Source organism: Electrophorus electricus, chromosome 2 (assembly GCF_013358815.1).
Source record: "Electrophorus electricus isolate fEleEle1 chromosome 2, fEleEle1.pri, whole genome shotgun sequence".
Classification (NCBI taxonomy): domain Eukaryota; kingdom Metazoa; phylum Chordata; class Actinopteri; order Gymnotiformes; family Gymnotidae; genus Electrophorus; species Electrophorus electricus.
In genome coordinates, this window is record NC_049536.1 from 32,599,722 (window position 1) to 32,614,678 (window position 14,957).

At 36.7% G+C, this 14,957-nt stretch overlaps 2 protein-coding genes across 3 annotated transcripts; one reads left to right on the forward strand and one right to left on the reverse strand.

Annotated features, from left to right (window-relative positions):
• Positions 1–5,268: 5,268 nt before the first annotated feature.
• Positions 5,269–7,989, forward strand: spc25 (SPC25 component of NDC80 kinetochore complex). Of its 2 annotated transcripts, none has more exons than XM_027010208.2 (7): positions 5,269–5,358; positions 5,582–5,744; positions 5,826–5,891; positions 6,007–6,153; positions 6,272–6,376; positions 6,499–6,597; positions 6,972–7,989. In XM_027010208.2, the coding sequence occupies exons 2-7, from the start codon at positions 5,588–5,590 to the stop codon at positions 7,106–7,108; spliced, it is 711 nt and encodes a 236-aa protein (XP_026866009.2). In that variant the 5' UTR covers positions 5,269–5,358; positions 5,582–5,587; the 3' UTR covers positions 7,109–7,989. The 2 variants fall into 2 exon arrangements, with proteins under 2 accessions (XP_026866009.2, XP_035390953.1); XM_035535060.1 differs by having other exon boundaries at positions 5,272–5,358; positions 5,552–5,744.
• Positions 7,990–8,087: 98 nt separating this feature from the next.
• Positions 8,088–14,892, reverse strand: nostrin (nitric oxide synthase trafficking). Its single transcript, XM_027010207.2, has 16 exons — positions 14,705–14,892; positions 14,468–14,553; positions 13,780–13,863; positions 13,572–13,634; positions 13,399–13,480; positions 13,175–13,237; positions 11,623–11,721; positions 11,391–11,516; positions 11,141–11,239; positions 10,570–10,695; positions 10,189–10,297; positions 9,878–9,966; positions 9,575–9,700; positions 9,160–9,409; positions 8,878–8,961; positions 8,088–8,790 (listed from the first exon to the last, which is right to left on the reverse strand). Exons 1-16 carry the CDS (start codon positions 14,729–14,731, stop codon positions 8,654–8,656), a joined length of 1,650 nt encoding a protein of 549 aa, XP_026866008.1. The 5' UTR covers positions 14,732–14,892; the 3' UTR covers positions 8,088–8,653.
• Between the last annotated feature and the right edge of the window lie 65 nt (positions 14,893–14,957).

Sequence of the window (14,957 nt, forward strand, 5' to 3'; positions counted from 1 at the left end):
GTCACACACAAACAAAAAACACAGCAGAAAGAAATGGCCAGGTTATTTATATTTAGGGAAAAATTACTGTAGTAACATTTTCCTTGTTGGTGTCGTATTTGGTAATGTTGGTCTGTTCAATATTCAGTTAACGGTAAAGTTAGAAAGCTTTGATAGTTGGTTGGGAGATTGGGTTTATAGTACATAAGCCTGAGTTGCCTCTCACAAGCATCAGCTTGTATAGAAATAAAAGTGAAATAAACCTTGTTTTAATTGTTTAATACATGATTGTGTGATTTTCACTGTGTGAATTCACTGATCATTTCCAGGCTATTTCAGAAAAAGGGGTAAATGACATAGAGATATTCAAGGTCAAAACCAGATGCAGAATTGCTGACAAAATATTTCAGTTTATTCAACAATCCGTCCAAAACCTGCTGTCTAAGCAGGCCCTGTAGGATTAAAAGAGTATAATTATTAACTGTACAGGTTACAAAGACTGTCACGATTAGTCCCTCCCAGCTTCCGGGTTCCGTGTTTTCCCTGTCTTGTGAGTTTTAGCTCCATGCCATATCTTTGTTTTCTCTGCCCCTCATGCTTACACCTTTCCCTCATTATTATTTACTCTGATTCTGGATTTGCCCCTAATAAATCTCGCTCTTCTCCGCACATGTGTCTGCCTCCTCACCGCTCACCATTACAAAGACAAAACATATTACATTGCTAACTACATTTATCAGATTATTTATATTGGATATCAAGCAGCAATTCATGTACTTTCTATGCTTTTTATACTTTGTTACATATAGGTAATGTGACTGTAAATAAATGTATCCCATATGTCACATCCCAATCACCCACAGGAAGTAGCATAAATTAAATGCATTATGTAATTAATCACAGCACTTGGGGCTATTGACTCTGTCGGTCCATGGTAAAGCAAGATACAGATTATGGATGTGCCTTTCCCAACCAATGAGAGGAGCAGCAGGAACAATTACATTGATCAAAATCCACTACTTCTTTCTGGTTGGCTGATGAATTTGGCAGGGTTGTAGCAGTGATTTGCGAGTGAGCCAGATGGGTTTGAATGTGCAGAAGAGCAAGTTCATATGAGAGCAGGAGATATCTAAGCATGCACAAGGCATTTTGTAGCAGAGCAAAGTGAATCTGAGCAAGAGCAGAGTAAATATGAGTGAGCACGTTTTGCATTTGAGCAAAGGAAATCCATGAGTGCTGCATGAATCATGCTGTCACATTTAAAACATGTGCTCTCAACTATTGGCAAGAAAATAACTCCATACTCTGCTACTTGGACAGGAGCTGGGAACTGAGAAGAGACTACTGCAGGAGGGGGCGCTCCAAGCAGTCTTCTCAGAGAGATCTGGGATGGCTTTGTACTGACAGTGATTATCTTTCTCCAGCTTTTCAAAATCAGATAAAGTTGTGAACCTGCTGTCACAGCAAAGAGAAATACAAAAGCGCAAGTTAGGTGATGTTATATTTAGACTTCAAAATGTTATACTTAATGCAATTAAAACAACGTATGCCCTTTTATCGATACATAACAAATAAGCTGAAGTTCTGTATGTGACACAAAATACAAGAAACAAACCATGAATACTAATCATTCATATACATTCATATTTATCATATTATAAATTAAGGTATTATGGGGACATTTAGGTATAATATACTGGAATCATGCTTAATACTAGGCCTATATTGAAGAGGGACAGTCGTTAAGAGTACATCTGCTGAAAGGGATTGAAAGGTACAGTATATTGCATTCATGCATCTTATGGCAATCTATATATTAGACCAAACATGTAAACAAAGGGTTTTTGTGAGATCGCCCAGCAGCTGGACTGCCCTAATTTGAAAAATATTTTAAAACCTCTCCACTTTACTCTCTGCTGTTAGTGCAGCCCAGGCATTAACACATTATTAGCTACCTATGCTATATTTATTGTGTAGATTCAGTCGCAAACTCCACGTTTCTGATGAGTTGCTTTCCTGCTGTGTTTAACTTAATCATTGATGCTGTTGACATTTTTCAGCATATAAGATCTATCACTTGACCCACATCTATCTTCCCAGCTTCATAACTTTTCTAGTTTAATTTTTGTTAATATTTATTTTGTACAATATGGAAGTCGATTTCTGCCACGTAAAATAAATATTTTTCCCCATTATTAAGGCAATGGATAATACAGAGGCAATGGATATATTCATTGACAACTACTTCAGACGTGGATTCACAAATTGTGAAATGTTATTGCTTTTAGAGGAATCACACAGTATCAGAATAAGCATCTGGACCCTAGACCCTAATAGGAAACTGAAAAACAATTAACTTTGGTGGAGACAAAATACAGATATAGCTGAAGTGCTTTCCTTCATGGACCAACAGCTACAAATGTCTACAAATAATAAGATAGTATTTTAAAATAAGGACTTAATATCACAACATATTGACTTGCTATCTCAAAAAAAAAGAGTTTCTCAAAATTATGCCTTAGTGTCTCAAATTAATTAAATATCTTAAAATAATGACTTAGTACCTCAGAATAATGACTTGCGATCCCAAAATGAGATACGCTTCCCTGGTATCACCATTTGAAGTTGCTTGTAGCATGGGCATAAATTTAGACAACCAGTTGTCCTCCTCAATTCATGTTTCAAATCTGACCTGGTCTTGCAGATTTCTCCTTTGTAAAATACAAAGGATTTGACCCTTTCTCTGACAGGAAGATACGCAGGTGCTTCTGCAGTCTCTTGTCATCTCATAGCTAGACTACTGCAACTCGCTACTTGCTGGTCTTCCTCTAAAGGACATCAGACCTCTATTACTTATCCAGAATGCAGCAGTACGACTAATCTTCAATCTTTTTTAGTTCACACGTTACTCCACTGCTGCGTTCTCTTCATTGGCTTTCAGCAGCTGCTCGCATTTAAAAACTTGATGATCAGCTACAAAGCCAAAGATGGACCAGATCCACACATTAAGACAATGGTCAAAGCCTGATTCATACCTCAAGTACTTCGGGCCTCAAGTATGTCTCAGCTTGAAACAAGATACTTCAAGTCTCATGGAAAACAAGCATCAAGACTGTTCTCTGTCCTGGCTCCCAGATGGTGGAATGAACTCTCATTGGCTGTCTGGACAGTAGAGTCCCTTGCAGTCTTCACACTTAGATTAAAGACTTATCTATTTGTAGAATATTTAGAATGATCACTATATTGTTTGTTACTGGACTTTTATATCATTGTCTGATATAGAGCTTACACTTGTTTCGCACTTCTAGGTATCAGCATTGATCATCAGCATTCTAGTTCAATAGAATCTTGAACGCTAACTTACTGTACTGACTAGAATACATTCTGTGAGTAAATGACAAAGCACTTCTGTAAATCATTCTGGATAAGAACGCCAGCTAAATGCCGTATATATAAATGTTAAAATGATTAAATGGTGTGGGAGTAACTTTATTAGAATGTGTATAATGCATGTAATTGAAATACGTTTGATTACCTTGTTATTTTTGGATTACCCAGAGCAATACATAGTGTTCTGTTAATCCAGATCATATATGTAGAACTAGTGACCACAATTAAATTCTGTAAATCCAACAGATTTATTTTGTGAAGGTGTGGGTAGAGATGGAGGGTGTGGGATAATGGGGCCTGCACCTGATGTAGGAAGGGGAGCAAAATTGGAATGGCTCATTGAATCCCATGTTTTCTGACCTAGGCAGACTATAAAAAACTGCATGGGCACTCCAGATTCCAAATGTATGTGCAAAAGAACTAAAAAGTCTTTTTTTTTTTTCATAATATGTCTGCTTTAATTATAATTTGCATGCCTAACAGGAGTTCACATATATTTTATTATTTTCTGCATTGACAAGTTTTGCATGCCTGCATTTGTCCAATGTAGCTACAAAACCGTGTTAAAAGGGTAACAGTGCAAGATCTGATTTACCATCCTTTGTGTGCTATTCTTCATCATAATGAATTATGCTGCGATTCAAAACAAGTGATTAAGACTTTCTGTATTTTCCCCATCATAACAGGGTTGACAAAAAAAATAGGACAAATTTATAATGATACCTTATGGCAAAATAAACAGTGACTTGTGAAACAAAGCTCTTGGGATTTTTAGTGTAGGCTAATACAGAAAGGTATTTAACCCAATTCGTGCTGAATTTATTCAGTACTTCTTTGAAATACAGTAGTAATAGTAATACTTTTGCAAAGGAACGCAAAAACAAACAATAATACAATATACAGTATGAGGTCAAAGGCTGGAAAAGAAATAGTGATTTACCTTGTATTCACATGAATAAAAATGTACATGTACAAAATATACATAATATGTGCACATTTACACTGAGACACAAATTTTATTTATTTTTTTTATTAATGACAGAATTCACAACAGTATGTATGGAAATATGTTAAAATATAGCAATAAGTGGCTATCATTTCACTGCGAGTTATACTGTGTATGACTATGTATGTGACAAATAAACCAAACTTGAAACTCATCTGGGTCTAATGAGCCCATAAAGGTAAATACAAAACACTGATTCCAATAGCAGCACTGTATTTCATAAGTTTAACGTGGTTATTAAATCATACCAATATGCAAAATAAATATAGATACAAATAAACATAAATCTAATGTTTATACTTTCCCACAAACGATAATCATAAATTTATTATATATAATAATCCTATTTCTAACCACTGGATGGCGGTAGCGTCTAGAAGCTGGGGTATAGGATTTGGTCAGAGTCGGGGAGAATGCTCAAGCATATGTATGTGTGACGTGTAAAATATAATGGTGTGATTATTTTAGACTGGCAGTAAATCAAAGAATAAATCAATGTTCAGAGTAATATATCTTAACAGTTTAGTACAAGCAATAAAAGGGGTAAAAAAAAAATGTCAAAATTCTAGATATTTCTAAAGTATTTTTCTTGGTTATGGGACATTGCTGGTGTTTTCTACTTTATTACTTTGCTAAACCCACGATTTACAAGTACTGTGTTAAAAAGATCGAAGTTGCTTATACCGGAAAGACTATCACAGGAAAGATACGTTTTGAATGAAATATGGGACGTCGGATGATACAATTTCGTACAATTGTACGGACAAAATAACTTTAATATATATTGACAGCAAACATCTATGTCTTGCTCACATTACTGATGTGCAATATTATTTATTTTATTTTGGTTAAATGTTTTGTGACGTATTTTAAACGCAATTTCCGGAATCGCCGTCATTTTGAGCGCCCCTTTTGAATTTGACAACAACACAGCTGGCGAGGCGGCTAATATCGATTTATTCGTGTTGACCGAATTTGAACAGGTAGTTACGATACTTTTCGTGTTGGTTCTGTACACGGTGTGTATTTCTTGTCGGACATCGTTAACTATAGTCTGTACCAGGAGCCAGCTGTACAGTCTTTGTACAGTCTAGCCTAGTTAGCCTGCTAGCTAGTCCGAGTAAAGAGTAGCTACCTGGCTAATGCTAATGTGACGTTTACCTTTCTCTTCTTTAGTCTTTAGTATTTACTTTTTATTCTGATAAGGTCGGTATGGCGACCATCAGGGATCCTGACGTCGGGGAGACGTTCAACAGCAAACTGGAGGAAATAAGGAGCAAACTGCTAACGCAGGCAATGGGAGAAGTGATGAACGATGCGACAGCAGAGTTCTCCCAGGCCCACAGGCACTACATGACATCCATTCTTGGTGAGAGAAAGATTAAAAGAACATAGAAACAGCCATTTTATTTTGAAGAGCCGCGACAATTCAACTTGTTTTGTTCTGTAGATACATGTTCGAAAAAGTGTAGAGAAGATGAAACTATGTTTCAAACTATACAGACATATATGGAAGGTAAGTGCTCCGTTTTTCATGGGATTTTTAACATTTGGAAACCATTAGCTAGCTAAATATCTAAGTAAGATGCACTGTAATAAATGTTTGAAGATCTTGTATAATTTTTTAAAAGATATAAAACACAAGAGGGCTGCCATTAAGGAAAAGCTTGCAGAAGTCCCTGAAATTGTGGAAGACATTGGGGACAAGGAAAACAGTAAAGAAAACCTAATTAAGAAGATTGAGAAACTTAAGATGGAACAAGTTAAGGAAAGAGAACGTACGTCAACTACTGCTTTTACAGAACAAATGCCCATAACGTCATTAGACATAATTTGCCTAATATTTTAGTTTACATCATTTTTTAATTTCGCTGTTTCTTACTTTTTCAACAAAAGTTATTGATTCGCAGAACAAAGCGAACAAGGCCAGGTTAAAGAACTTGAACAAAATTAAAGAGATCTTTCAAGAACGGTTAAGTCTTGAGATCAGAAAAATACAGGGTACGTGTTCAAATTTCTTTATTCTTATAGTGTAGATTACATTTTGTTTGCTTGTTTAGCATTTTTCTTAAATATTAATGTTAACTTTCAAAACAATTGTGTTCATGTATGTTTGTGCAAAGGTGAGAAACTGCAGTTCATCTTCAGAAACATCAACCACAAAAATCCAGAAAGTGCATACACCTTCCTTTTAAGGATAAGCGAGGATGGGGTGTACCAAAGTAAGTCAGTACAACTCCTGTAATAAAACCCTTAGTGCACAAAACGGGGACTTTATTCGCATTTGATGAAAATTGATCCTACTGTTATGCCCTCTGAGGATTTTATAGCTGAGAGCATTTCTACATAACCGGTTATGTGATTAGTAAAGCCATTTGCAATAAAACTAGTTAATTTTTTACAGAAAAATCATAAAACTGGAATTGTAATAAAATGTTAACTATAAAAATTCATTCTTGTAATATGTAGTCATTCTAACAAAATGGTGTATTTTCTTTATGGTCTTAAATGGTCAGAAAGCGTTTCTGCCCAGCCTCCACTATTATAAAGATCACTGTCAGTAAAACATGTTTAATCATGTAATTTGCCCTTCCAGTGATCTCCTGTGATCCTCCACTGGAACAAGCGGTTCACCTGGAGCGGAAACTGCAGGAGACCAACAACTTCTCTGCCTTTCTTGCTAATGTCAGGAAAGAGTTTGTGGCACTACATAATGCAACAAAGACTGCCTGACTTCACATTTATCTAGATATTGATGGTGAACAGAATCCATCAGTACAGTTATGGTCACAATTTTAAATTTAATTGTATCCAGTCATCAGTAACCAGTACCTATTGTGATTAACAGTGTGGTATTTCAAATTGTTTGTTTTATACTGTCATTTCTGTGTGGACTCTTGTACATAATAAAATGCAAGTAATTGTTAGTTCATGTTTTGTTATATTCAGTCTATATTTGTAAAGTAGATCTGAATAGCAGAAAAAAGGAGGCATTGTATTGCTATCTGTTCATTTCTTGAAAGCAATTTCCCCATGACTTTATTCTATTTTATTCAGCATAAACATTGTAAATACATTTTAAACAAATATTAACACTTATTTCATTTAACAGTGCATTTCTGAAATTCATTTCAAATTGTTTTTGTTCTTTTTTTAAAGGCCCTGCATAGTATTTTTCCTGATTACTCAAAATGTTACATTAACAAGAAGTACATGATTATCTTCGTATTTCTGCTTCAGTTCAACATTTTATTGGACACTGGAGAGTGCATAAAAATAACCTCAAATTATTATTTTTTTGTATACTGCCCCTAACGTCTATCTAGGAGTAACACCTTATTTTGCGTTATCTTTAACGTCATAGTCATGATTAACTATAGCGAATCATAAGTTACCTTATATTGCATATTTATGAACTGTGAAACGAACTGATCCTCCCACATTAACTCCGCATAGGTCTACCCGAGTAACAGATGGCAGGTGCGTACAAATGCTGTTTTTCAATTCGTTTGAAATTTGGGCTCAGTACAGCTCCTGATTTGGCGGCCGATTAAAGTTTAAAGCACCGGCTTCCCGACACTTACTGGAGACAATGTGGATGAGAATTAAAAATAGACTTACCAATTTAACATTCATTGTTATGGTTTTCATTTGACACTTCAATAATGTAGTTAGCAAGCAAAGAGAATATAAGCGTCACTGCAGGATAATGTTTGCTAGTTTTATGTATTATAGCTCGACTACAAAGTTATTTTTATAACATTGTGTTATACGACTCCCTGGCATTTTTCTTTTTTTTTACATCGACGCCGTGTATAGTTAAAACCTGTTAGCTAGACCTGGTTAACCAGCCGAATATAAGATAGCTCGTTAGCTAACATTAGCGAATAGCTTTGATGTAAACATGATCAATGTGTGATTTTTTATTATTTTTTTAATATGCACAGATGAAATGGAACCGGAATATATAACATTCTTTGCAGAAATATTTATTTTTACAGATTAGAAAAAAAGCCAACTGTGCAGGGGCTTTAAAAGAGTTCTAGTCCTAATATCAACTTCTTTTATGTTAGTAATTCATTTTCCTAATAATGCCCAGTCATGCCATATTATTTTGTTATTATTTTGTTATGGACGCCTTTAAAAAATACATAAATGAAGCCAAAATAACGTTTTTACAGTACCTTTATGGTCTTACCTGTGATTCATTAGAATATCTTACACCAAAAAGCAAAATGATCTCTTCTAAAGCGAGTCAATAAACATCCTTTACATGATTTAAGCATCAGAAGACTTTGCTGCATTTAGGACTGGCAGCTCTTCAACATATGTAGAAGGAAAGTGGCCTCTCCTTCCCTTCAGTTCTCCATACCACCATCCATTGTTATCCTTTTGCAGTATGTTGAGTAGATCTCCTTTCAAAAAAAAGATGCTAATTCAATTTGGTGGTGTAAATGTCATCTGCTGAATATGGCTAGGTTGTGTAGGACATGAAAACGTACCTTCTTTAATGTGTAACTCATCAGCTCTCTCTGATGAAAAGTCATACAACGCCTTGCATTTGCCTACACTGCAATACTTGACATCTGATTGAGGCAGATTAACATGGTAGTATTTTAATTACATACTGTATTAAAATTGCAGTCATAGCAAATTGCCAGTCATTACTTACAGTTACAATTACAGTTTAACTTCATTAGGTTAAACACTTATCAGTTACTGAATAATATTTGCAATGGTAGTTCAAATAATTGTCAATTAACCAATAGAAACAGGCCCTTCACCTTCACTGGGATCCTCGTCAGCAGAATGAAAAGCTCCGTTTAGCTCAGATTTATGCTGCTGTTCTGGGTGGTGGCTCACTTCTGCTGGTCCACTGCTGAAGTGTGCAGAAGGACCAGGGTCCGCATGGGGGGCCTCGTTTTTACCGGGACCCTTATAAATGATAGATGTTCTCAAAGATTGCCGTGATACAAGTGGTGTTTTTTTCAACTTAATGGGCCGTGACAGTCTGACTATACTGTGCTCACAATCCTGAAATGACCAAAAAAGGAAAGATCAAAAAGCAGCCTTAAATTAATAAAGCATATATAATAGTACCTATAACAGTATATGTAAGAGAGAACTGGAGAATGCTGTGGATAACCAATATCTGCAGCATTATCCAGTTTTCTCTTTCATCTTTGTAATGGAGCATACCTTATCTTTGACTTTTGTGATGCTGTCACAGAATCGATGTGAAGGTTTTGGTTTTCCCTCTAAATCCATCAAGATTCGGTTCAGTTTGTAGTGCGTGGCCTCCAGAAGGTCTAGTTTTAAAGTGGACTAAAGACAGCCACAAACCCAGTGATGATTGACATGTGAGATTCAAAAATAGGTTTTTACACACACACACACACACACACACACACACACACACTCACACACACACACACACACACACACACACACACACACACACACACACACACACACACACACACTCACACACACACACAGTACCTCGTCAAGCAGCTGCTCAGTTTCCTCCAGGTTTTTTTTACTTGGGTATGACGTACTTTTAGAGTATATCATCGCCATTTTCTCTAGCCCTAAGATATAATGGTGAAACACAGTCTTATTCAAGATTAAACAAATTTTCAATTTGCAAAGTGCTTACAGCGCCTTAAAGGAATACCTAAATGTAGTTAGGAAATGAGACGAAATGTAATGAGAAACAGTGTGATGTCAAGATTCTTATTTGAAGTTAGGTTTACATCTTTAATTTATAAGTAAGACTCCAAATAAAGAGACTTATTAATATGGAATAAGACCTTCTTTGTCTTTTTTTGTTTTAGTGATGCATTCCTGCAGGCGCTCCAGTTTAACCTTTAACGCCTCGCTCCTTCTTTCTCTTCCCATTACTGTCTTCCCATCCTCCTCCTGTAACGCACACACACAAGCCTCATCAATGATCAAACTGACATTTCATCATTATTGCAAATACATATGGATGACATTCAGTTCAGAAGTATCTTTCTCTGCAATTTCATTTGTATGAGGAAAATCAATGATCAATTTGATCTATTTGAATATTCAAATGACATGCTGCACATTAATTGAATGTTGAATGTTGCTATTTCAACACACAATTACTCATTATTTCATTTGTAAGTAGAATAACAGTAGACCATATGTGAAGCACAGATTCTCACAAAATAATCAGCCATGAGGAATTCAGCCTTGTTATTATCTGCCGTAACACAGGTGTCTTGCACCAAAGTCTGGATGTCCTTCTCCACATCCACTCTCCTGATGGCCTGCTCAATCTGTTTCTGACTCTGGGGGAATATTGACACTGTTCAGCTAAATAATATATATAAAAAAAACAGGAAAACAGCCACCAGCCATTAACTTTGGTGTCTGGCTATTAAATGAGGACTGCTGCAATATACATATTGCTTTTCCCACACACATATCTACATTTACACACAGTTATGTTTTACTAATAGAGTCACTTGTAAAAATAAACTGGGCTTGTGTATCACCCAGCCTGTCAAAAGTCTGGTCACACCTACATTTTAGAGAAGACTCAAAAACAATGAAATGACATGAATATGCTGTGTCTTAGAGTTTAGATTTGTATCTTTGCATGCTCTTGGTGCTCTCTTAACCAGCTTCACGAGCAGCCAGCTGTGATGCTTTTCTATCAAATATAATAATTAACAACACTTCCACAGTTATAATGTGAAATGGGGTTTGTCTTGTGCATCTACATTGACTCACATGTGCAAGGGTTTGGTTGTAGCTGGACATGTAGAGACTGTACTTGTTCAGAGTGTTGCACAGAACCTCTATCCTTTGTTTCTCAAGCTCCTGAACAATCTGAAATTAAGTAGTTGGTCAGTCAATTACACTGCAGTAGCCATTAAAAATCTCCTGACCTTAGATACCATTCCTCATGCCATAGTTTCCTTATGATGATGTAAACCAGCGATACGAGAAGATTAATTCTTGGGCCACAGTAAATGAGAACCTGATAGCAGCTTTTGAGTGTGTTCTCCCACTTCAGTCTACTCCGATGGCCCTCCATGTTCATATTGAAATAGTCCTCATCCACTCTGGCTTGAAGCTCTGCTGATTTTGTCAATCTGTTAAGCATCTGAACAAAGGAAGGAATGCAGATACTGTAATTTTGCAAGCTTCCAACAAGAATAAGAACACACGCGTAGTAAAGATTCAGGTGACCCTGGCATGGCTCTGATCACCTTCTGCTTCTCTTTCTCTGTGCAAATGTGCTTGTTCTTTTCCACAAAGTTGAAAAGGGCCTCGTGCTCTCTGGTCAAGCCGGCCAGCTTTTTCTTCATCTGTGGAAAGGGCAGGAGTACGTTTAAGGTATCTACTGCTCAAAGCTAACTATTATTCAGGTTGAATGTCAGGTTAAATAAATAAATAAGCTGATTTAAAGCTTTTCTCCAAGATTATTTTATACTCAGTGGTCCCGTCTCGTCCCAAATGCAGTTAGTACACTGAGTATATACACTGAGTTGACAGTTTATTAGACACACAGGCTCTATAGCTGTATCTATAGGCTATCATTCCTTTTTCAGTCAGTTCTGTGTACTGGAATTTTAACTGATGTGTTAATTTGTCTTATTCTCTGAACAATTGTTCCATGTTTAAAGTGGCCTCTGTTAAGGATGGAAAAACAAGGAGTGCACACATCCACCGGAGTAGTTTCTCATCTGAGAGACAAAGGCACAAATAAACTAACAAGACCACAGGTCGTATTAATTAATTTATTGATCAGGTCTAATATATTCTGAGTAAATCTGTTACCGAGCCTTAACAAATGATTTCAAATAGAGATTTGAAACATCAACAACACTCCAACATTTAATCATGCCAACATATAAATTTGCATCACTGGATACCATTGTGCTCCCCATGGCTGTGCTCTTTATTTGAATGAATAGGTCATCCCGAAACAAAGAAATGCAACCAAATCTCTAATGCATTTAGCAGTTGGAACAAAATCAGGAGCACATTAACCAAGAAACCAAGAAAGAGTCACCATCATGAGGTTTAACTGTATATAGGCTCTCAACAGTCAAACTTATATATCATTCCATAATGAATTAGTAAATTTTAGTATGCTAAATATATTCCCAGAATCTTGCATATGTGCTCGCAGAGCAGATGCAATTGGTTTAGGAATAACATCATCATAAATATTTTCCCATTTAATGAGCCCATAGATCCTATAGGTCCCGTGGCGAAGACCTGACAAAGATCCCATCTAGAATTGAAATGTCATTTTTATATCTTAATAAAGCACAGTGTGTGAGCATAATATAGTGTACAAAGTGTTAGTAATTTATTTTTGCTCTTTCATGAATGGCCTGTTTAGAAAAGAGTAGGCAAAGTCTGTATGTCTTTGTTTCTAAAAACTAAAATCAATTTATGCTGTATTCAACTGTGCTTGTGCAATCAATATGTTTAAATGCATTTGCAGTATAAATGTATATTGAACACCTGCCCTTTGGTTAAAACCAGGTCACTCATGAAAGAGACCAATAAAGTTTGACACAGGACTACAGTCAGTCAAATGACTTCAGAGTTCAGTAGTGCCTTACGTTACATATCAATTTAATGTCTGGAGTCAAATCTGTTAATCCTGAAGCAAAGTGTGTATTATCTGCATCAAATAAAAACAACTTGCCCTGTTTGAGGTCTCGAAGGACCTGGTCTCGGATAAAAGGACAGAAAGATTAGCTTTTTTTAAAAAGGTTAAATTGTACAATGATACTACTCTCTTACCTTCAGCTGATCACTCCAATTTGTTATAAAGAGCTTCCCTGATTTTTCAATGGCATTATCCATCTGGGCTCAAAAAAGGGTTCATTCACACGGTTACTGATATCACTTGATCCAGACAGCAATATTAGTAAAACCTTAAATGCAATTTTGTTGGCATTCAATAGCCAGTATGATTTTACTATGCAACAAGAAAAAGAAAAGTAGAATAACAGGAGGCCACATACTGGTTTTTTTCTCCTGGTGTGTTCATCCAGAATTTGACGAACTTCCAGAGTGGAGTCTTGCTGAAGAGCTTGCCCCAGTATTCTGAAAATCAATGTAAATGCCTCATGCAAGCAAAACACGCTGAGCCAAGTCTTCAACAACTGGTAACTGTTTAAGCCTTTTATGGTTTTACCTGTGTGCATCCGCTGCCGAGAACATCTCATTAGAGACGAGGGACCATGCGCTGTAGGTTGAGCTTTGGAGATGGGAACACTGGCTTTTAGGAAATTGCATTACCACTGGAATCAACATAACATACTCAAACTTCCAAGCAGAGGGGGCACAATAATCTGCTGTTCTTGAAAGCCATAAGGTAAGCTGGTTGGAAAGAGAACACTCACTTGCTACCCATTGCTTTGGACATGTTGATGAGTTTTCCTGCCAGTTTCTGCAGCCCTTTGGCATAGTTGGTTTCCAGCTCGGATCTGTATTCACAGGAACAAGCTTATCGGCCTTTGCCTACCTTTCATTGCAAAACAAATAATTATAATGACTACGCAGTACAGTTTATAACCCCTGAAAGAGTGCAGGGGCAAAGTAAAGGATTGATATAGTAACTTATTCCAAGGAATTTCAGTTACAATTTTCTTCCAAGTTAAGGAAATGAAACATTATACTGACAAAGCACCGACTCACTGACATCCCCCTCAACCCCCAACCCCCCTCCCCCCCCCCAAGGCCCCCCTGAGTCACATGACCTTCAGCCATGCACTCTCACCACTTACAGCTGAAGACTAAAAGGTTTGGGGATATAAAACGCACAGCTGCTTCCAAGGACATTCCCTCGGTCAGACGATAGGTAAAAGAGTAACTGCAGCCATAATTAAAATTCCACCCAGACACCCTGACTTCAAAGTGTAGGACTGAGTCTTTAGGGAGAGACAATTTTCAACTGTTTTCCCACTTTCTCACCAAATGCATCAAAAGTCCTTATGTCTTATGGTTAATAACCTCAAATATCACCCTCGGGAATATTTGAAAGTAAAAGCACTTAAATAATATATCAGCAAGGCTGAAAGTGACTATTACCTTTGTTGAAATAACGTTAAAAGCTCTTTGCAGAAAAAGTCTCCATTTTTTGAGAATCTCTTCAGATCCTGGTACAGCAGGTTGTACTGCAACATTAGTGGTTAGTAACAGAGGAGACCACAATGCATTTCATATACAGAAATTGTACAAAAGCGTAATATGAAACATCGGTGAGTTAAACTGTTCTGTCTTTCACTTCAAGTGATTAGTGTGTTAAGGAAAAAGGCTGAGACTCACGGTGCAGGTGCTGAGCTGGTCCTTCATCTTCACCCTGACTGTATGTTGACTTTTCAGGCTAAACTTTGACCGTTCTCCTCCCTTAAGACATGCATGCGGAAGTGACCTGTGCAGCCTTAATACATTCAAATGACTATGACAGAAACCAATGTTTCATTTAATCATTTTCTTTCTCTTTCTTTTTCTCTCTCTCTCTCTCACACACACACACACACACACACGCTTACTTTAACAACACTATTAGAAACAGAAG

What these genes read in the sequence shown, in the direction of transcription:
- nostrin (XM_027010207.2), bottom strand. Translation starts at nt 14,731, where the DNA reads ATGAAGGACCAGCTCAGCACCTGCACC. An exon ending in TTAACGTTATTTCAACAAAG is followed by an intron (nt 13,864 to 14,467) that starts GTAATAGTCACT and finishes CTGTGAATACAG; the next exon opens with ATCCGAGCTGGAAACCAACT. An exon ending in TCCTCATGGCTGATTATTTT is followed by an intron (nt 10,298 to 10,569) that starts GTGAGAATCTGT and finishes TGTGCGTTACAG; the next exon opens with GAGGAGGATGGGAAGACAGT.
- spc25 (XM_027010208.2), top strand. Translation starts at nt 5,588, where the DNA reads ATGGCGACCATCAGGGATCCTGACGTCGGGGAGACGTTCAACAGCAAA. An exon ending in TATACAGACATATATGGAAG is followed by an intron (nt 5,892 to 6,006) that starts GTAAGTGCTCCG and finishes ATTTTTTAAAAG; the next exon opens with ATATAAAACACAAGAGGGCT. An exon ending in CGAGGATGGGGTGTACCAAA is followed by an intron (nt 6,598 to 6,971) that starts GTAAGTCAGTAC and finishes TTGCCCTTCCAG; the next exon opens with TGATCTCCTGTGATCCTCCA.